Genomic DNA, 21,296 nt, shown 5'->3' with positions numbered 1-21,296 from the left:
TTTCTAAGACCCAACCACTGAGATAAGGTCCTGATACACAATTTTTTTTTTTTCTGGTACGCAGGCCTCTCACTGTTGTGGCCTCTCCCGTTGCAGAGCACAGGCTCCGGACGCTCAGGCTCAGCGGCCATGGCTCACAGGCCCAGCCGCTCCGCGGCATGTGGGATCTTCCTGGACCGGGGCACGAACCCGTATCCCCTGCATCGGCAGGCGGACTCTCAACCACTGCGCCACCAGGGAAGCCCCTGATACACAATTTTTTAATGTAAGTTTGAAGTGACCCTAAATCCATAATTTCATATTTACATTTTTCATTGTTTCATATACATAATCAAATTTATCATTACTTACAGTCTTTGGCCTTTGAATCCTTCTTGTTATTTTACTGCCCATGAGATGAGTCTTTAAAAGGTGTTGCTGGCTGTATCTGGATGATGTGGAAGCAGAACTTAGGGAGTAGTGAGCCAGGGATATAAGGCCTATAATGTGAAAAATGTTAAATTGTATCTCTGGTTACAATGTACAGGCCTAGATTTAATTCATAAAATTTTAGAGCTTAAAATGGGCCTCTGATCCAGCTTCATCAGTTCTGAGTGAAGATGTCAAAACCTGGATGGAGTCTTTTGCCTGAGGGTCCATGACCAAGTGAAAGAGAAAGAGATGATGGGTTACTTGGACTTGTGGGTAGAAGTGGACAGACTGAGATACTCACATTAATAGGACTTGGTAATTAATTAGATTTACAGGGTGAGGAAGAATAGCTCTCAGATTTCTGGCTCAACTGGTTAGATGTTAATTTTATTTTATGGTGGATTTTATGATGATGGCACATACATGCTCAACAAGTCATTGTTGGTTATAAGATCAGAAGGATAGATGTGTGGGAAACATGAGTGTGTAGAGAGGAAGCAGACAAAGATTAGCTCAAGACCCCTGAGAAGACAGAAGCCCATGGGATGCTGTTAACAGCAATTGTCCCAAGGAAGAAAGGGGGCACCTTTTCCATTTTAACAGGAGGGAAGGAGAAGCAGCTGAGTATAGATGTAGGTAGGCTGGGGACAAGAAGTAGAGGGAGTTCCCATCTGATACGGGAGGAGGACAGTGTCTGAAAGTCTGAAGACACCAGGAAGATTTAAAATAGTTGCTGCATTATAATAACTTTAAATAGAATATAATCTATAAACACATTGAATCACTATGTTGTACACCTGAATCTAATATGATACTGCAAATCAACTATACTTCAATTAAAAATAAATGAAATAAAATAAAATAGCTGCTGTGAAGAGGAGGAGAGAGTGAGCTGACCCTACCCTTGGCTCCAGGGGAGAACATGTGAGCTGGGCCTAAGCCTACCAGGCATCTCAGTCTCTGGCTTCAGTGATTTGTTCAAAATTGGTCACATGACCTGAGTCAGCCTAGTCAGAGCTCGATTGCTTTTAACTGTCCCTTCTCCACACCCCATTCCTGCCATGCGAGCTTGAACAGAGGATGGAAGCTACAGGGGTGGCAGCCATCTTGCTTCCCAAGGGGCTCCACTTCCTGTCCGCTCTCAGACGGCTCAGGGCCCAGAGATGCAGAGAGAAATCAGTCCTCAAGAAATAGTTCAAACCTTGATCGCACCCATATGGATCAATGGAATGGAATAGAGAGCCCAGAAATAAACCCACACATCTATGATCAATTAATCTTTGACAAAGGAGGCAAGAATATACAATGGAGAAAAGACAGTCTTTTCAGCAAGTGGTGGGAGAGCTGGGCAGCTACATGTAAATCAATGAAGTTATTAGAACACTCCCTTACACCATGCACAAAAATAAACTCAAAATGGCTTAAAGACTTAAATATAAGATATGACAACATTAAACTCCTAGAAGAGAACATAGCCGAACATTCTCTGACATAAATTGTAGTAATGTTTTCTTAGGTCAGACTCCCAAGGCAATAGAAATAAAAGCAAAAATAAACAAATGGGACCTAATCAAACTTTAAGCTTTTGCACAGCAAAGGAAACCATAAACAAAACAAAAAGACAACCTACGGACTGGGAGAAAATATTTGCAAACGATGCGATTGACAAGGGCTTAATTTCCAAAATGTACAAACAGCTCATACAACTCAATAACAAAAAAACAACCCAGGGCTTCCCTGGTGGCGCAGTGGTTGAGAGTCCGCCTGCCGATGCAGGGGACACGGGTTCGTGCCCCGGTCCAGGAAGATCCCACATGCCGCGGAGCGGCTGGGCCCGTGAGCCATGGCCGCTGAGCCTGCGCGTCTGGAGCCTGTGCTCCGCAACGGGAGAGGCCACAACAGTGAGAGGCCCGTGTACCGCAAAAAAAAACAAAAAACAAACAAACAAAAATAACCCAACCCAATCAAAAAATGGGCAGAAGACTTAAATAGACATTTCTCCAAAGAAGACGTACAGATGGCCAGCAGGCACATGAAAAGATACTCAACATGGCTAATTATTAGAAAAATGCAAATCAAAACTACGAGGTATCACCTCATACCAGTCAGAATGGCCACCATCAAAAAGTCTACAAATAATAAATGCTGGAGAGCGTGTGGAGAAAAGGGAGCCCTTCTACACTGTTGGTGGGAATGTAAATTGGTACAGCCAGTATAGAAAACAGTATGGAAGATCCTTAAAAAGCTAAAAAATAGTTGCCATATGATCCAGCAATTCCACTCCTGGGCATATATCCAGAGAAAACTATAATTTGAAAAGACACATGCACCCCAACGTTCATAGCAGCACTATTTACAATAGAGAAGACGTGGAAGCAACCTAAATGTCCATCAACAGATGAATGGATAAAGAAGATGTGAGATACACACGCACACACACACACACACACATGCACAATGAAATACTACTCAGCTATTAAAAAAGGATGAAATATAGCCATTTGCAGCAACGTAGATGGACCTAGAGATTATCATACTAAGTGAAGTAAGTCAAAGACAAATATGATATCACTTATATATGGAATCTAAAATATGATACAAATGAACTTCTTTACAAACCAGAAATAGACCCACAGACGTAGAAAACAAATTTCTGCTTGCCAAAGGGGAAAGGTGGCGGGGGAGGGGTAAATTAGGAGTTTGAGATTAGTAGATACTAACTACTGTATATAAAATAGATAAACAAAGAAGTCCTACTGTATAACACAGGGAACTATATTCAATATCTTGTAATAAACTAAAGCAAAAGAATATGAAAAAGAATATATATATACACATATGTATATATATATATGTATATATCTGAATCAATTTGCTGTACACCAGAAACTAACACAACATTGTAAATCAATAAAAATTCAAAAAATAAAAATAAACCTTGATCAAGCCAGCTTAAGCCAATCCATCTCTGAACATTTCAGTTTTGTGAGCCAATTGATTTCATTTTTTTCCTTAAGCATTTTGAGAGTAACTGAACTAGAACAAATTGTAATTTCTCAGGAGTTACAAGATCCTAAGGGGAATCCATGTTAATGCTAAGTAAAGAGAACTTGCCCCTTAATTCTGCTTCTGCTGGGAAGCAGGGAGGCTGCTGTGACCACCTCTACAGAAAGGAGAGAGACCTGGGTCACCTCACGCTTCTGGCTAGACATCTGAGGAAGGAGTGGTAATGGCTGACTTTTACCTTTTAGCACCAATAGTATAGGTAATATCTGGCTGTCCTCTAGTGCTTGGTACTAAATTTAGACAGGTATGACCTCTGATGAATCTACACTCTGGAAAGGGAATGTTGCCTGCCATTCCAGTAAATGAAGAATGTTGCCTGCCATCAAGCCATCAGCTACTGCAGTTCTGCTCCCCTCAGTGTGCCCTGAGGGGAATTTAGGATGGAGAAAAACAGGAAACATTCTGTGCTCTGGAAGCTGGCCCTAGATGGTTAAGATGCATACCTAGGGAATAATTTCAATGAGCCCAGACTCTTGCATCTTCCCATACATAGAAAAGCACTAAAATCATTAACTTGATTTTTTTGTGATTAGCAGTAATCTTATGATGTTCAACCACATGGTTTGTTTTTCAGCAAAACTCCTCTATATCCTGGATCCTTCTCTACCTCTTCAGAGCAGTTCCTCAGAGCTATCTGAGAGGCTGTCTCCTGGGCTACAGTCCTTAGTAAGCTCCCCAAGTAAAACTTAATTTGCAGCTTTTAGGTTGTGCATTTTTCTTCAGTAGACAACATGTAGAAAGTCCTAAGCAAACCCGCTCCCATCGCTGCAGAAGGAGACAGATAGGGGCTGAGACTTGGGAGTAACTTCTACCTCTGCTTCCTGAAAGAGAGGCTTCTCTTTTACTCCTGCCGCGTCCCCAGTCTTGGGAATTAGGGTTCCCCCCACCTGCCTCCTGCCCCACTCTGGTCCTTCTTTGTAAATGTGCAGGTCTTAGAGGACACAGATGGCAGTTTGAGAGGACATGTTAACTCAGAAAGGAATTTAAAAGATGCTTGGCTGGGCTGGAGGCAGAGGGGAAAGGGAGAAACAAAAAACCCCAGCGAGAGTGGAGAGGAGAGTGCAAGGACAGAACCACTCAGGGTGGGTGGTCAAAATAGGGCCCTTGGGCGCTCTTGATTTGCTTCCTCTCTGGACCTGGGCTGGGGTGGGGGACGCCAGCCCCACGGTCAGGGCCCAGGCAGCAGGCACTGGCAGGCAGGAGCACCCTGGGGCTTTCCCAACAAGCCCAGCCTTGTTCTCAGAAAACCCAAACTATCTTGACCTTTGAAAAGAATCTTTCTGCCTCTGACAGGCTATGTTTTCTCACATCATTCACACTATAAGTAGCCAAAAGGAAACACATAAAGGAGGACACACATATATGCAAGTGTAATAACCAACATTTGCTCAGTGACCTAGTGCTACTACACTCTGTGGCAGACACACATTGTTTCACTGAGTCCTCAGAATATACCTTTGAGGTGGGTATTCTTCAGAGAGGTGAATTAACCTGTCCAAGGTCACACAGCTAGCAGTGACAGAGGAAGGATTTGAACCTTGGCTGTCTTACCCCAAAGTCCATACCCTCACCCACCATCTATGCTATGGAACAGAAAGGAGGAGCTTGGCTGACCTTAACAATAGGCTGATCGTGGCTACTGATTGGGTAATATTTTTGATAGATCTAGAAGAGAACTTGGAATTTATTTAGTCCTCATCTTATAGGGGAAGAAGTTAGTTTAGAGACATCCCGGAGTCTGGCCTCTTTGCTATTTGCTGGCTGCACTGTCCAGAGTGCTGTTTTGATTGCCATTTCCATAATACTCCTCAAGCCCCTAGGACCCAAGAATCATGATGTACTTTCTGAATAACATCCGAGAAATGTGGTCATTAATATCCTATCGGGGAGGAAGAAATTTTCCTCTACCCTTCTAGGTTCTGGCTGGTCTAAGAATTGAATTGACATGAGATGGATTAACACGAGAAAATCAGACAAAAGTTTAATAACATGTATACATGGGAGAGACTGAGGAAAGCTGAGTTACTTGCCAACGTTACCGAAGCCCTCAACTTAAATGCCATCCTCAGCTGAAGACAGAAGAGGCTGATGAGGATGGGGGAAAGTCAGCTATGGCAGGTTACCAGGAAAAGCACAATAAACCAGGGTAAGACTGTTACACAGATTTGTCTTTTCCATAGATAAATTTCTAGAGACTTGGTCATCCTCCTCTTCCTCGTACTGAAGAGGGAGATACCCTTACAACTGTAAACATTTTTTACAAAAGGGCAACTTCTTTCCGATGTCTGCTTTTTCTCAGAGACAACCAGCTTAAAACAATATGCTGAAGAGACATATTAGGGTGGCAAACTCTACTCCTCTATAGGACCAAGGTGTTACGATGCTTCAAAATCTAGTGAACTACACAATGTTCTTTAGTTGACATATTTCAACTGGAACCAGTTTTTATGACTGAAACTTTTTAGTATAGCCTATCAGTACTCCAAGGTGGACTGAAGTAGAAAGTTCTGACTGCAATTGAGGATGAAGGTTTATTCATTCATTCAACAAACATGGAGCACCCACTCAATAACCACTGGTTTGTTATCGTTAGTCCCTGGGGCCCTCCTTCAATCCCAACCCTGGACCCTGAGAGCTTAGAGAGAGAAAGGGTATCCTTACCGCCTGGTGAGCTCCTCTGGGCGGAGGATCTCTCAGTGTCACTAAGCTGACTTTGTAGCTCTTCCATCCACTGGAAAGCGTCCAGCTCCATGCTACGCTCGTGGGCAAGCCGGCTTCTCATCTGAAGGGAAAAGTGCTTGGGAAGCAGAGATGCTTCTTGGTGCACACTTTCGTCAGTTCACTGTGAGGGGTGGGTTAGGGGTATTACTATGGAGAGTGTGGGTCCCAGGCTACCCCAGGAATACAAGTCTTCATGAAATCCTGGTCAGGCTGAACTCAGCCTTCTGAAAATCAGGAGCTCCAGGAAGGCCAAGAACTTAATCAGAGAGGGACAGAGGCAGCCCTTGGAACCCTTTATTACCTTATAATAGCCAGAAGTTTACTCACAAAAGTCATATCTTTTATGTTTATTTTATTAGAGGGGAAGTGGGGAGGGGGGAGGAACAAGTTCACCTTGTAGGCCAAGCCATGCATCTACCCCAAGAACCTGTGGGAGCCCCGGGATGGCTTCAAGCAAAGAGGTGATCTCTCTTCCAGATCTCTGTGCTGAGTTCAACTCATCATGTGCAGGGAATGCTCTGAGCACTGTCCCCAGGCCTGACACAGGGCCCACAACCAGAGGCTAACTTTGTGTTTGCTCTCCCCTTGCAACCCTTACCCAGAGTCCCCTGGCCAGAGAGTCGCTAGGTCCAGAGCGTGCCTCATCTGCATAGATCACAGGCATTTTTTTCTTTTTTAATTTATTTTATCATCTCCTAATTGTTTTTAATTATAAAAAAAAGTAATAGTGTAATGGGTTGAATAGTGTCCCCCACAAAGTGTCCATCTGGAACCTCAAAATGTGACTTTATTTGGAAAATAGAGTCTTTGTAGATGTGATTAAGTTAAGATGAAGTCATACTGGATTAAAGGGTGGGCCCTAAATCCAATGTTGATGACCTTACAAAAAGTGAAGCAAGTATAAACACAGGGAGAGAGAGAGAGACAGGGAAGGCGGCCAGGACTGAAGAGCTGTAGCTGCACGCGGAGGGACGCGGGGGATGGCAGGCAGCCCCCAGCAGCTAGGAGAGCCATGGAACAGGTCCTGCCAGAGCCTCCTGTAGGGACCCACACCTTGATTTCAGACTCTGGCCTCCTGAACTGTGAGAGGATACATTTTTTATCCTTTTTTTTGTCATTTATTTTTGTAAAATTCTCCTTACTGATCTCCTTGAGCACTTGAAACACTTGCAATCATTTAATTTAAACTTCTGATTTCTGTTTCCTAATATCTCTGGTGAATTAACTGACTTATTCATTCAATGAATATGTGTGAAGTACCGACCCCAGAAGGTGCTCAGTTTTTTTTGTTTTTGTTTTTTTCCCTTTGTGTTGAATTTCATTCTGTGGTCTCCTTTGTTGGGACTTGCATTAGTCCGCATGTACACTATATTATTTCCTCCCTTTTTTTTTTTTTTGCTGTGGGTTATTTTTTTTTTTTTTTTTGCGGTACGCGGGCCTCTCACTGTTGTGGCCTCTCCCGTTGCGGAGCACAGGCTCCGGACGCGCAGGCTCAGCGGCCATGGCTTACGCACCCAGCCGCTCCGCGGGATGTGGGATCTTCCCGGACCGGGGCACGAACCCGTGTCCCCTGCATCGGCAGGCGGACTCCCAACCACTGTGCCACCAGGGAAGCCCCAACTGTGGGGTATATTTAAGAATAACATATTGGGTCTGGAAACCACTTTGCCTTTCCTTTTTTATTTCTGCAGTTCCAGAAACACCATGAATAAAATTCCCTTATAATAGCTTCCATAATACTTGCTGCTTTTCCAGATTATTTGTCGGGATTTTCCAAAAGATCCCTCCTAGTTCAAAGATTAGAGCCAGGTAGAAATATGTTTTTCAAGTGGCTTACAAAGACACCAAGATTCTGGGCCTCGTGGCAGTCAAGCCATCATCTTTTGTCACAAGCAGCCTGAACAATCACCCAGGTATAGATATTTCCATTTCCCTGCTGTTCCTGGGAGTGCCAAAGGTGAGGAACACCGCTGTGGAGGCATGAGAGGCATGGAAAAGACAGGGGAAGAATCAAACAGCTGTGGCTGGTACACCCTGATTTACTACCTCTCACTGGAGTTACCTGTCAGAGTTCTCTCTGAATTTTCTACTGCTGGAGCTGGCCCAGTTTAGAAGTCATCTTGGCCTCTTCAGTAAGGAGCTGCAGGTGCTGTTCTTTTTGCTCCACATCCTCCAAAAGCTTCTCCATGCTAGAGGTTTTCATTAAATCCACCTGCTGCCGGTGGAGAGCTTCCTGGGTCACTCTGTGTTCTAATTCTTTCAGCAATTGCGCCTATGGCAGGAAAAGGCCAAAGGAAATAAAGGCACAGAGTCTTTCTTCTCAGCAGAGGGCAGGGGATGAGAGGTTGGCCAACACAACTGTCCCCTCCATTAGCGCCCAGGGGCAGAACTGTGTGAAGTATTACTGGGCTCAGGGTACCACAGCCCAGCTGCTCTATCCTGTCCTGTGCCAGCCAGTAGCAAGACCAAATAGTCATGTCTACCACAAACTGCATTTGCCCTGTCACCCCGCCTTTATCACGCAATAGCAATGGAAGGGCTGAACCTGGAGACACAGGGTGATGCAATACGTACAGTGAGTGGGGAAGGGAGGTGCTAATCTTGTCTCTGTTTCGATTTCAAAAATAGCCCTGAGGAAGCCAGATTCTAGATGGTTGGAAAAGGAAAAGAGTAGTAATAATTGGTTCTGTTCTGAAATTTTTCTAATCAACAGTCACTAGAAGGTCGATCCTTAATTATAATATTAATAATGATGATTAATATTTGTAGGGTGACTTTATATAATTATACATCATAACTCACTGGCACACAATAATGGAAGAATTAGGGTCCAAAAGGAACAAGTTATGTTTTATGTTTTAAAATATGCCCAGCTTTCCTAGGCTGTTATTTGAACTCAGCTGTTCTCTCTCTAAACGTAGGGTCTCTGTTTCATTCATGCTCAGAGGGTTGGCACAGTTATTAAGAGCTTAGACTTAAAAAGCCTTTATTTTGGTGCCAGTCCCTATAGAGCAGCAGTAACTTCTGAAATTAAGACTTAGTGTGGGTCATCAGGAAAGGAAACCAAGACTCTCTGCTTGGGGCATAACGCTGATGGCGGGGCCACACTCATGGAAAACATGCTTGGAGCGTGAAAGGAATGTGTTAGAGGCAGAGACCCAGACCCCAAGATACCCTCTGGGTAAAAAAGATCCTCAGAAACACACAGAACAATCTTAGTTATGAGCTATATTTCACCATCTTAGCCAAATATAAATAAGAACAAAAGCCTTTTGGCCACTGCCCCTGGTTTCTGGGCTGGAAAGAAGGCAGAAGGGAAGCCAGGGTCCAGGCCATCTTTCACCAGTAGTGCCGTCTACTTGGCTTCACACTGCTCCTCTGGTGACTGCTACAGGCAACGCAGTGCCACGTATGGTCGCCAGAGCGTGTTCAAAGAGAGGGAGGAAGAGGGGTTCTGAGCTCAGACACCTGGCTCTCCTGCTACTTGCATATACTCACGTTGTCTGCCTGAGCCCTGGCCAGGGCCTGCCTTAGAGCCAATAGCTGTTGACAAAATAAAAGCACTTCTTGTTCTGCCATTAGTTTGATGTTCAAACACTCTTTTTTACTTTGCATAGCTTCCTGTGAACATCCCAAACACAGTAAGGTAGGATATAAGTTTCCTTTCCGTATTTTCAGCTTCCCAAGCAGTCTCTAAACCACTTCATCATCCATCGTTCTTTAAAATTTCTGGTAGAACACAGCTCCTGCTGGCCACTGCTTCCTTGATTTCAGTTAAGAACAGTGTGACAGATCAGAGTAAATAAAGACTTTCAGAAACAGTAAGTAAAAGTTTCCAAACCACTATTGATATGTGCTCTGGTTTCAATTTTCCTTAAAGCAGATTTTCCACTTATTGTTCCTTCATTTTCCTCAGATCATCATGCTTGAAACTCAAGGATTTGCAGTGTTTTGACAAAGCTTGCCCGCTCCATCTTTTCCCTTCCCTTGTGCTAAACTCTGATCTGTTCTCTCATTTGCTTCTTTGCCATTTGCTTCTGGCTCTTTCCTATTTCTCCCCAGGCTCTGCTCTTGCACGTTCCCAGGAAAACTTGCTACCTGACACCAGCACAGCAGCTGCAGCCAAGGAGGCCAGTGCCACCCCCTCCCCCTGCTGGGCCGGGCCTCCCTCCCCCAGCGCTCTCACCTTCTCAGCCCTGCTCAGCTGGCCCCGGAAGTGCGCCTGCTGCACCGCCAGCCTCCAGTGGCCCAGGCTTCTCATTTTGCACACCAGGGCGGCCAGGCTGCAGTCGTCCTGCTCCAAGGCCAGCAGCTGCTCCTGCTTAGAAGGCTCACTTTCAGAAAAGGCTGCCCCCAGCACTTTTCTCAGGAAGGACATGAATCCTGACATCAGAAACATGCCTTCCAGAAGATGAGACAATTGTGCAGTGAGACCCAGTGCCCTTTTTAAATGCCTGACACAAGGATTTCTCAGGGAAACAGGACAGGAATGCAAACAGAGTGAGCAGTGGGGTCAGACGCTAGGATGAAATGCTGATACCCCACTCAAAATGAGATCACATACTATGGCTGGATTTTCTTTCATTTCTTCGTCAGGTCTGGTGGATCCCCATTTCTTCTTTAGGCCTTTCTTTCGTATTGTCAGTCCCTTCTGTTCTTACTTCACCGATGAGCTCACACACTTTCTGGATCAAATTAAGCTGATTCTCATCCAGCTTCTGCAAATTGCAGGCTCAAGTTCAGGAAGGTCAGCCGAGGAAGAGTCACTTTGCCCCCTAAAACCCAACTTTCAGAAATGATATCACATTAAAGCAACATCCACCCAGACAATTACTCCATCGGGTATTGTCTGGAAGCCTCACTAGCGGCCCCTTTAGTGTTGTCTTCAACCGGCAGGGCTTCATCACCCGCACATCTCAGAGCCTGTGGTTGTCAGAGGCCAAGACAAGCTGAGCAGGTAGAAGAATGGGAGGTCACAGGCAGAAAACCAAACCACCCCCCAGCCACCGCCCCCCCGCACCGCCCCATACACAAAGGGTTACTTGGGAATTTGAACCTAGGGAGTTTTGCTATCAGTTTGACCCAGAAGAACCTGACCAGGTAAGACACTGTCCATGAGCCACTAACAAGGAACTCCATTAAAGATAGATAAATTAAGGGCTTCCCTGGTGGCGCAGTGGTTGAGAGTCTGCCTGCCGATGCAGGGGACATGGGTTCGTGCCCCGGTCTGGGAGGATCCCACATGCCGCGGAGCGGCTGGGCCCGTGAGCCATGGCCGCTGAGCCTGCGCGTCTGGAACCTGTGCTCCGCAACGGGAGAGGCCACAACAGTGAGAAGCCCGCGTACTGCAAAAAAATATAATAATAAATAAATAAAAATAAAATAAAATAAAATAAAAATAGATAAATTAGAGGAAGGAATCAAGCTGGCTGCCTTCCTCTTTAGGCTCCAACAGAAATCTCATTGTGAAACAGCCCGTTCTGAATGTCTATGGCTAACAGCTTATGGTGAAATAGCTTGCTCATCAGTAAGTACAACTTGGAGACCCAGCATCCTTGGGTGAGGGGTGGCTGTGGGATATCCTTTCACCTCTGAACCACTTCCCGGGAGAGGAAACAGGAGGTTAGTGCCGGGGAGCCACAGCAGGAAGCCTGGCTACTGGCCACACAGCAAAAGCTTCACCATCTTCTTGGGACCCTGGGGTAAAACAGCGATTCCCTACCTTCAGGGGCTTGTGGAACTAACTGAGCCTGAGAGAAGTGGAGAATTTCCTTTTCGTCTAGGAATCCGGCAAAAACTAAAAAGAACCTAAGAAATTTTTCAGCAGTTTGACACCTGAAAGATGGCTTAGTAAATTCTAGACTTCACTGTCTGCTCACCTCTCTCCTGCAGCACCAGGCCCAATGCGTGTCGGTTTGGATACCTTAATATTTGTAAGCATTTGTGTTTTGTGGACACTTCACAGTAAGGAGAAAGGTCCATTCCTCTCTGGAATAACCAGACCAAGGCAGAGCATCAGTGGAAACTCCTCTCAATGGACCAACTCCAGGGACCACCCTGGAATCCTTTGGGAGAAGGGAGTAAGGGAAGGACCCAAATGGGGCTGGCTCTGGGGAACATCTAATAGCAGAGAAGGGGGCAGGTCTGGGGGAAGCCATGGACTTGGGGGTGGTAGGTTTGTACTGAAATTCTCACTTGTAGGGCAGGGGGACCAGGCTCCACAATAGCGCATTTTAGGCATGGGTCTCCATCTTACAGCTGCTCAGACATCATAAGACAGTGACAGGCTTCCACAGTGCTGTGGGCACATGGGAACCCCCTCACTCCTCTTCTGCGTGGACCTTTACTGACAGGTCAGCAGCTCCCTGACACCAGATGTGAGAGAAAGGCTGATGGGCATTTTGAAGGTTGTAAAATCTCTGAAAGCTGATTCAGATTCTGAATCTGCCCAGTGAGCTTCCAGGAGGCGGCTGTTGCTACCTACACTTACACTGGGGTTTGGCCTGGCCCAGGGCACTGTGCTCTCCTCTCCTGTTTTGGATGGTCATTCAATAGACAAAACAGTGACATAAACTGTTGGGGTTTTGGAGAAGAAACTCACTCCCCCTTCCCTCACCAGCAATCAGATGGCAACATGGCAGTAGAGTGAGGAAAACTGCAAATATCTAAGTTATTTAAAATTCAGTGTCTCTTTTGGGAAAATAATGACCACTCATTGCTGACTCATTCTCTGCAGTGAAAGCCTGGAGCTGGAGAACTCTTGGGCCCAACAATCTCTTGTTGTCACAAAGCCCACTCTGTTATTGATCTCTCCGTACAGCCGCCGCGGGGGTCAGGTACACCCGGGTCCCCACAGGACTGCCCAGACATCCGACCCAGGTCACTTACTTTGATGTGCAAACATGTCACAAACAAAGCTTGAACTAATGCTTCATATTCTTCTTGGACTTCTTTTCGAATTTGCTTTTTGAGATCCAGAGTCTCCTCCTCCCAATCCGTGAGTTGAGTCAGAGCAGTGACTTCCATGATCATATTGTAACTGAGCTCTGCAATCTAGTAGCAGAAATTTTGTTTTAATGGAAAATAATTTAGGAATTCCAAATGGCCACTGCAAAAAGAGTCCTTTGTATCAATATATCAATGTTGAATTGGTATTCTACTTTGAACTTAATGAAGAAGGTGAATATCCTGTTGTGCAAGTGTGGGCAGAAGAAGCTAAAGTTGGCTTAAGGGTCCCAGAACAGTTCCAGACACATAGTAGGTGCTCGATAAATGGCTGCTGAATGAATGAACCCAGAAGAGATGCTACTTAAGTACTTTGGAGAAAATACTTCAACAGTCTTGGCTTCCATTTCCAAACTGGCCTCCCCATGACACCTTAGCCTATATACCTCCTCCTCAGGAGGCACATTGGCCTCAAAAGAAAACAAACACCCCCTCCCAAAAAAACAACAGAAAGAAAAAACAAAGCAATAAAAAAATAACAAAAGTCACCAAAAAGCTAAGGAAAAAAAAGCCCTCATTGCTTAAAAAGTACAGGCACACTCCTTGGATGTCTCTGCAGTGGACCAGTCATTGATGGGATTTCTATAGGAAGGGGCACAAGAAAATGACACCAGGATGTCCCATGTCTGACTACTGCTGAGATTGTGGATTTGAGAAATGGAGAACTTTTTTAGTAATAACTGACCTACCTGACCAGCCTTGTCTTCAGGTGGCCTCTGACCTCTTCGTATAATGTCTAATTCCTAAAGAGGAGAAAGCAGTGCATAGCCAAACTCAAATATTTATTCAGTGCACCATGCTCCAGACAGCTCTTATCTGTGTTATTCGTGCTTCTTTTTGAGATCCTCAGGCCCCACCTGGAGCTAGGACTGTGCTTGTTGCTCCACTGAACTTTAGGACGGGATCTCATTTTAAGGAAGTCTCATCAGTGAGACCCATGATGTGCATCCTAAAGACAGAGTCTATTCAAGGATCCTAGCTTCTTTGCTGAACCAGGAACAGCACAAAGTCCCTTGTGCTTGCTGAGGGTGGGAAGGTCAGCTATGGATCTTCCCCTGGGGGCCAGCTGCCTTACTGCTTACCTCTTATATTCCCCACTAGACCCCTCCAAAGCATACAACCTAGTGTTGCTGGGGCCATCACCTTCCCAGCCGAGAAGACCAGAGCCCAAGGAAATGAGCCAATGAGAAGAAAACCTTGGAGAGGGCCATCTACCCTCAATTCTTGCAAAAGAACACCTCCCTGCACCAGACTGCACCGTGTTTTATTTCCTCTTTGGAGTGATTCCTGGGCCTCCCTCCCCACACCTTCCCCAATGCACTTCTTGTCTGTCTGGGAACATACTTGCTCTTTCTGGCAGAGCTTCTGCCTAGCATGCTCCAATACATGCTCTTTACACATGGAGTAGCTCTCGAAGTTGCTGCATCCTCTGGCCATCACATCACAACCCAGGGAAAGGAGGCAGGTCTCGAGGTGGTCTTTCCTGAAAGTGATCTGAAAAGGGGCATCTCTGACAGCAGCTCCCCCAGGCAGCCCCAACACACCAGAGCTCAAGGCACATGTTACCTTGGCTCACAGATCCACTTCCATTTCTCCTCCATGGAAAAACATCAGCTCTGTAGCCTTGAAAGTCTCTCTTTCAGGTCTGCTCTTAACATTTGCAGGGCCAGGGACAAGAGTACAAACGGATGCCCACGTTCCACGTGTCTAAGTGTTCTAAATATTTAAAGGTTATAAATCAAACTATTAAAATGAAAATGTTTAATTCTCCTACTTTGAAAAACAGACCTTCAAAGGGACTCGGGAGGCCAGGTTTGATTTTTATCATCCTTGGACTACTCTGAGTTCTATGCTGAGATATGGTCAGGGAGAGCTAGTCTCCAACCCATAGTTTACAGTTTGACCCCCTTCGCTTCCTCCCTTTGACCTCACATCACACGGGTGGGAGGGGGGCTTGCATGCATATAAGCAGACACCCTGGCTGTCCACACCCCTGCACAGCTGTCCTTGTCTACCCCACAGGCCAGGGTGTGCTCACGGGTGGTGAGGCCCATTCTCTCTCTGGGGAGGATGATCTGGCGAAGGGCCAGGAATTCCAGTGCCCAGGTATCCGGAGCACGGTCCAGAAGGAAGGCCAGGGATTGGAGTGGGCACGTCCCCTTGGCCGTGGGGAAGGGTGGGGCTGGAGCAGAGCCAGACGGACCTCTGAAGTGGGGCCTCTGACAGGGGCACTTCTTGCCTTGGTCAAAGGGCCATAGTTCTCACTCTCTAGGCAGTCCCATTCCATCCCTTTCTCTAGGCTGCTGGGCACCCTTTTTGAAGAGGTGGTCTTTAAGGAACAGGGGAAAAGTCCAACCGTCCAAGGCAGACTTAGGTTTAGACTCCAAGAGAAATGGGAGCCAATATGTGGAAGGTAGGGCAGATCTACCTGACTAGGACCTGCACATCCATGGGAGTGCTTGTGTGTCTCTGTGTGTCTGTATCAGCGAGTGTGTCTGTGTGCATTTGTGTGTGTGTGTCTATATTCATAAATGCATGTCTGTGTTTCTCTGTGTGTCTGTACCTCTCTGTGTATGTCTCTCTGTGAGTGTTTGTATAGGTCTCTATATGTCTGTATGTGTCCCTCAACGGGTATCAGTGAGTGTGTTTGTGTGTGTATCTGGCAGTCCTATGGGGCCACTCCAAGATTCAGCCTGCTCACTTGATGAGCTTTATCTGTGACACTTCCAGGGTCTGGACGGCTCTAGGCTCACTGGAAGTTTGCTGCACAAACTAGGTTCTCCTTCCAGCCTGGGGTGATTCCCCTGGCTCTGATTTGATTGTCCTGGTGACACTGTCCTATCAGTGCAACCTCTGTGCCACTGACCTCCAGAGAGGGCCCAGACACGCTTTGCCAGGTCAGGCAAACTAGCGGAGATGGCAAATACTGATAAAAAACCCAGTACTGATGGAGTGAGGAAAGTGGCTTGCTCACCACTGCTGATAGGAGGAGAAATCCGTGTAGTACTTTGGAGGGCAGACTAGCAGTGGCTGTGAAAGGGTTTTAAAATATTCATGCTCTTTGATCCAGTAACTCCTCTTCCAGGAATTTATTTTTAGAGAATAATAAAAGTTATACACAAAAATATATGTTAACAGATGTTCTTTAGAGTAGCCCTTCCAATAGAAAAGAAAAATGGAAACCATCTAAGGTACTTAATAATGGAAAACAGGTTGAATCCGTCTTATTCATCTATAGGATGAAACACTAAACAGCCACCAAAAACTGTGCTGTGGATGTATGTTTATTGACAAGGAAACATGTTTATAACATATAGTCAAGTGAAAAAAGTACACTACAACAAAAAGGCATATAGAATAATCTTATTTTGTTAAAAAAAAAGTGCATGAATTTTTAAAAGTTATAAATAAAATTTGGAAGGAAAGACCAAAATAATAATAGTGGCTATCAATGAGGGTAAGATTATGAGTGTATTTTCTAATATATCATATTTCTATTTTCTAATATAATCATAAAATGTATATATAATTAAAATAATTATATATAAAAATGTATGCCTAAATAAAATGTATATACTAATTAAAAAATAGTAAAGCTTTGGTAAAGGTTATCAACTATAGCAGCTTGGCAGGATGCACTCAAGACATGCATAATGGAAACAGTAGATGAAAACCTCTGCTCATGGGGGATTTTATGAGCAGGAGCCAGGCAGTCAGGGGAGGCACTCAGCCTCCCACCCTCACTCTCCAGGGCCTCCTCAAGGGGTTCCCTCAGAGGAGGTGGGTGAGGGCAATCCATCCTGGTCCTGGAAAGTGAGCAGTAGGACAGCCAGAGTCCACTGCTGATACCAAGGCAAAGGACACCAAGATTCCATCCCCTGGACCTTGACTTCTTTATGGTGAAAGGGCCAAGGCTACATGAATTAGTATTGACAAAGATAGCACTTCCCAGACTGAGTGCGTTGAAAGCCTGAAGCCTTGAGAAGTCATGAGACCACATTTGGGGCCATCAAGGTGTGGCCGGTGACCTCATCCAGGTGGGCCAGGCCCAGTGCTTGGAGTCAGCCACAGTGACTCACCCCTCTCTGTCCTGGACAGCAGTGCCCAAACTTGAGCATGCCAACAGGGCCTCCACAGGGCAAACACTTCTCAAACTAATGCCTCCATAGCCACTGCAGATATAGGATCCCAAACAAACAGAAATGCAGACTTGAACCACCGTGGCCCTCTGCCACCCTCTCTTAGCCAGCATGCTATTTTAACCAGCCAAGGAGGAAGCCTTGGATGAGTCTGTGTTACACCAAAGAGGTAAGAATAGCCAGGACTCCCCTTGAGCATCTCCAGAAGCCAGAGAAATCATGTTGCTCCCTTCCCTCAGTGGCTCTGCTGAGGCTTCAGGAGACTGGGCTGAAAGATCAGCTCAAGGCGATGGCATATAGGGGGTGAGAGGAAGGCAGGGAGAGGAGTAAGGGCCCTGCCAGAGCATCTGCAGTGGGCACCTGGACCATGTCTGAGTGGGGCAGACAGGCAGCAGTGACTGACAGGTGACAGAGAGGTGCAGGGAGACTCCCAGTTCCCAGCAGTCCCTCTCTCCAGATGAACTTTGCTTCTGCAGATGGTACTTGGCCTCCCAGAAGCAGCATTGGAGCCACCTGAGCAGCATCTGTTGTGGGACTACAGCCTATGTGCTTCTGTTGGCAAGTCTTATGAGCTCAGAGAGCAATTTGTTTCTCAAAAGCTGTTCTACAACTCACCCCTGCCTTCCTAGGTCACTAAAAGTCAGCTTGATGTCAAAGTGCAGCACAAAGGGGCTTCATCTGCCAACTTCCCCTCGAAGGTAGGCGCCTGGGTTGCATAAGAACCAGAGTCATGACCGTTGGCCCAGTGCCCTCCAGTGGGCTGATTTCTTCACCAACACTTAAACCTGAACCATATTGTGTGGCACTGGCTGGAAGAGCACAAGATTGCCCCATGGAGTCTTCTGGAGATCCAGCCTGGAGTGAAGCATGGTAGGTGCCAGGCCTTGTTATGGCAAAAGTCTGACCCTGCTGGGAGCAAACTGTGCTTCTGTGGTTTGCTTCCTCTCAGAGCCCCTCACAACAATCCATCTAACATCAGGCACACACAAGGTGTTTTGACGATATTTCTAAAACCTACCTCTGCTGACAAAATGCTTCAGTGACTTCCCACTGACTCTGGGATGAAATCCAAACTCATAAGGATTACACACAAGGCCATTCAGAACCTGGCCCTGCCTACCTTTACAATCTCCTCCTCTGAACTCTGCTATAACTCCCTTCCTAGATTGCTGCCTTCCCTCCCCAGCCCTTCTTCCTCTGGCCAACTCCGACTTGTGCTTTAAAACTTGGCCCAGGTTAATCTCATCGACTTCCGGGAAGATGGCGGAAGAGTAAGACGCGGAGATCACCTTCCTCCCCACAGATACACCAGAAATACATCTACATGTGGAACAACTCCTACAGAACACCTACTGAACGCTGGCAGAAGACCTCAGACCTCCCAAAAGGAAATAAACCCCCCACGTACCTGGTTAGGGCAAAAGAAAAAAATAAACAGAGACAAAAGGATAGGGACGGGACCTGCACCAGCGGGAGGGAGCTGTGAAGGAGGAAAAGTGTTCACACACTAGGAAGCCCCTTCGCGGGCGGAGACTGCGGGTGGCGGAGGGGGGGAGCTTCGGCGCCGCGGAGGAGAGCACAGCAACAGGGGTGCGGAGGGCAAAGCGGAGAGATTCCAGCACAGAGGATCAGGGCCGACCGGCACTCACCAGCCGAGAGGCTTGTCTGCTCACCCGCCGGGGCGGGCGGGGCTGGGAGCTGAGGCTCCGGCTTCAGTCGGAGCGCCGGGAGAGGACTGGAGCCTGCAGGATGTTAGTGCACCGCGGCTAGCCGGGAGGGAGTCTGGGGAAAAGTCTGGACCTGCCGAAGAGGCAAGAGACTTTTTCTTCCCTCTTTATTTCCTGGTGCACGAGGAGAGGGGATTAAGAACGCTGCTTAAAGGAGCTCCAGAGACGGGCGCGAGCCGCGGCTAAAAGTGTGGACCCCAGAGACAGACATGAGACGCTAAGGCCGCTGCTGCCGCCACCAAGAAGCCTGTGTGCGAACACAGGTCACTATCCACACCCCCCTTCCGGGGAGCCTGTGCAGCCCGCCACTGCCACGGTCCCGGGATCCAGGGACAACTCCCCCGGGAGAACGCACGGCGCACCTCAGGCTGGCAATGTCACGCCGGCCTCTGCCGCCGCAGGCCCGCCCCGCACTCCATGACCCTCCCTACCCCCGGCCTGAGTGAGCCAGAGCCTCCGAATCAGCGGCTCCTTTAACCCCGTCCTGTCTGAGCAAAGAACAGACGCCCTCCTGCGACCTACACGCAGAGGCGGGGCCAAATCCAAAGCTGAGCCCCTGGGAGCTGTGAGAACAAAGAAGAGAAAGGGAAATCTCTCCCAGCAGCCTCAGAAGCAGCGGATTAAAGCTCCACAATCAACTTGATGTACCCTGCATCTGTGGAATACGTGAATAGACAACGAATCATCCCAAAATTGAGGAGCCATGTGGATGAAAGGCTCTTGGTGCTGCAGCCAGGAGTTAGTGCTGTGCCTCTGAGGTGGGAGAGCCAACTTCAGGACACTGGTCCACAACAGGCCTCCCAGCTGCCCATAATATCAAATGGCGAAAATCTCCCAGAGATCTCCATCTCAACACCAGCACCCAGCTTCACTCAACGACCAGCAAGCTACAGTGCTGGACATCCTATGCCAAACAACTAGCAAGACAGGAACACAACCCCACCCATTAGCAGAGAGGCTGCCCAAAATCATAATAAGTCTACAGACACCCCAAAACACACCACCAGACATGGACCTGCCCACCAGAAAGACAAGATCCAGCCTCATCCACCAGAACACAGGCACTAGTCCCCTCCACCAGGAAGCCTACACAACCCACTGAACCAACCTTAGCCACTGGGGACAGACACTAAAAACAACAGGAACTACGAACCTTCAGCCTGCAAAAAGGAGACCCCAAACACAGTAAGATAAGCAAAATGAAAAGACAGAAAAACACACAGCAGATGAAGGAGCAAGATAAAAACCCACCAGACCTAACAAATGAAGAGGAAATAGGCAGTCTACCTGAAAAAGAATTCAGAATAATGATAGTAAAGATGATCCAAACTCTTGGAAATAGAATAGACAAAATGCAAGAAACATTTAACAAGGACCTAGAAGAACTAAAGATGAAACAAACAATGATGAACAACACAATAAATGAAATGAAAAATACTCTAGATGGGATCAATAGCAGAATAACTGAGGCAGAAGAACGGATAAGTGACCTGGAAGATAAAATAGTGGAAATAACTAATAAAGAAAAAAGAATGAAAAGAACTGAGGACAGTCTCAGAGACCTCTGGGACAACATTAAATGCACCAACATTCGAATTATAGGGGTTCCAGAAGAAGAAGAGAAAAAGAAAGGGACTGAGAAAATATTTGAAGAGATTATAGTTGAAAACTTCCCTAATATGGGAAAGGAAATAGTTAATCAAGTCCAGGAAGCACAGAGAGTCCCATACAGGATAAATCCAAGGAGAAATACGCCAAGACACATATTAATCAAACTGTCAAAAATTAAATACAAAGAAAGCATATTAAAAGCAGCAAGGGAAAAACAACAAATAACACACAAGGGAATCCCCATAAGGTTAACAGCTGATCTTTCAGCAGAAACTCTGCAAGCCAGAAGGGAGTGGCAGGATATATTTAAAGTGATGAAGGAGAAAAACCTGCAACCAAGATTACTCTACCCAGCAAGGATCCCATTCAGATTTGATGGAGAAATTAAAACCTTTACAGACAAGCAAAAGCTGAGAGAGTTCAGCACCACCAAACCAGCTCTACAACAACTGCTAAAGGAACTTCTCTAGGCAAGGAACACAAAAGAAGGAAAAGACCTACATTAACGAACCCAAAACAATTAAGAAAATGGGAATGGGAACATACATATCGGTAATTACCTTAAATGTAAATGGACTAAATGCTCCCACCAAAAGACACAGATTGGCTGAATGGA

General features: G+C 46.3%; 1 protein-coding gene across 1 annotated transcript in view; it reads right to left on the bottom strand.

Moving 5' to 3' along the window:
* Positions 1 to 282: 282 nt before the first annotated feature.
* The window catches only part of LOC114895887 (coiled-coil domain-containing protein 162-like), a 40,811-nt gene continuing 19,797 nt past the window's right edge, over positions 283 to 21,296 (bottom strand). The window contains 10 exon segments of the mRNA XM_029223529.1: positions 283 to 479; positions 6,139 to 6,259; positions 8,261 to 8,470; positions 9,667 to 9,819; positions 10,385 to 10,516; positions 10,763 to 10,825; positions 10,827 to 10,916; positions 13,087 to 13,251; positions 13,893 to 13,946; positions 14,548 to 14,697. Of these exon segments, the coding sequence (XP_029079362.1) occupies positions 283 to 479; positions 6,139 to 6,259; positions 8,261 to 8,470; positions 9,667 to 9,819; positions 10,385 to 10,516; positions 10,763 to 10,825; positions 10,827 to 10,916; positions 13,087 to 13,251; positions 13,893 to 13,946; positions 14,548 to 14,697 (1,335 nt within the window).

This window comes from Monodon monoceros, unplaced genomic scaffold (assembly GCF_005190385.1).
Source record: "Monodon monoceros isolate NGI ecotype Baffin Bay Population unplaced genomic scaffold, NGI_Narwhal_1 Super_Scaffold_15, whole genome shotgun sequence".
In the NCBI taxonomy this organism is placed as follows: Eukaryota; Metazoa; Chordata; class Mammalia; order Artiodactyla; family Monodontidae; genus Monodon; species Monodon monoceros.
This window is presented reverse-complemented; position numbering and strand designations above follow the sequence as displayed.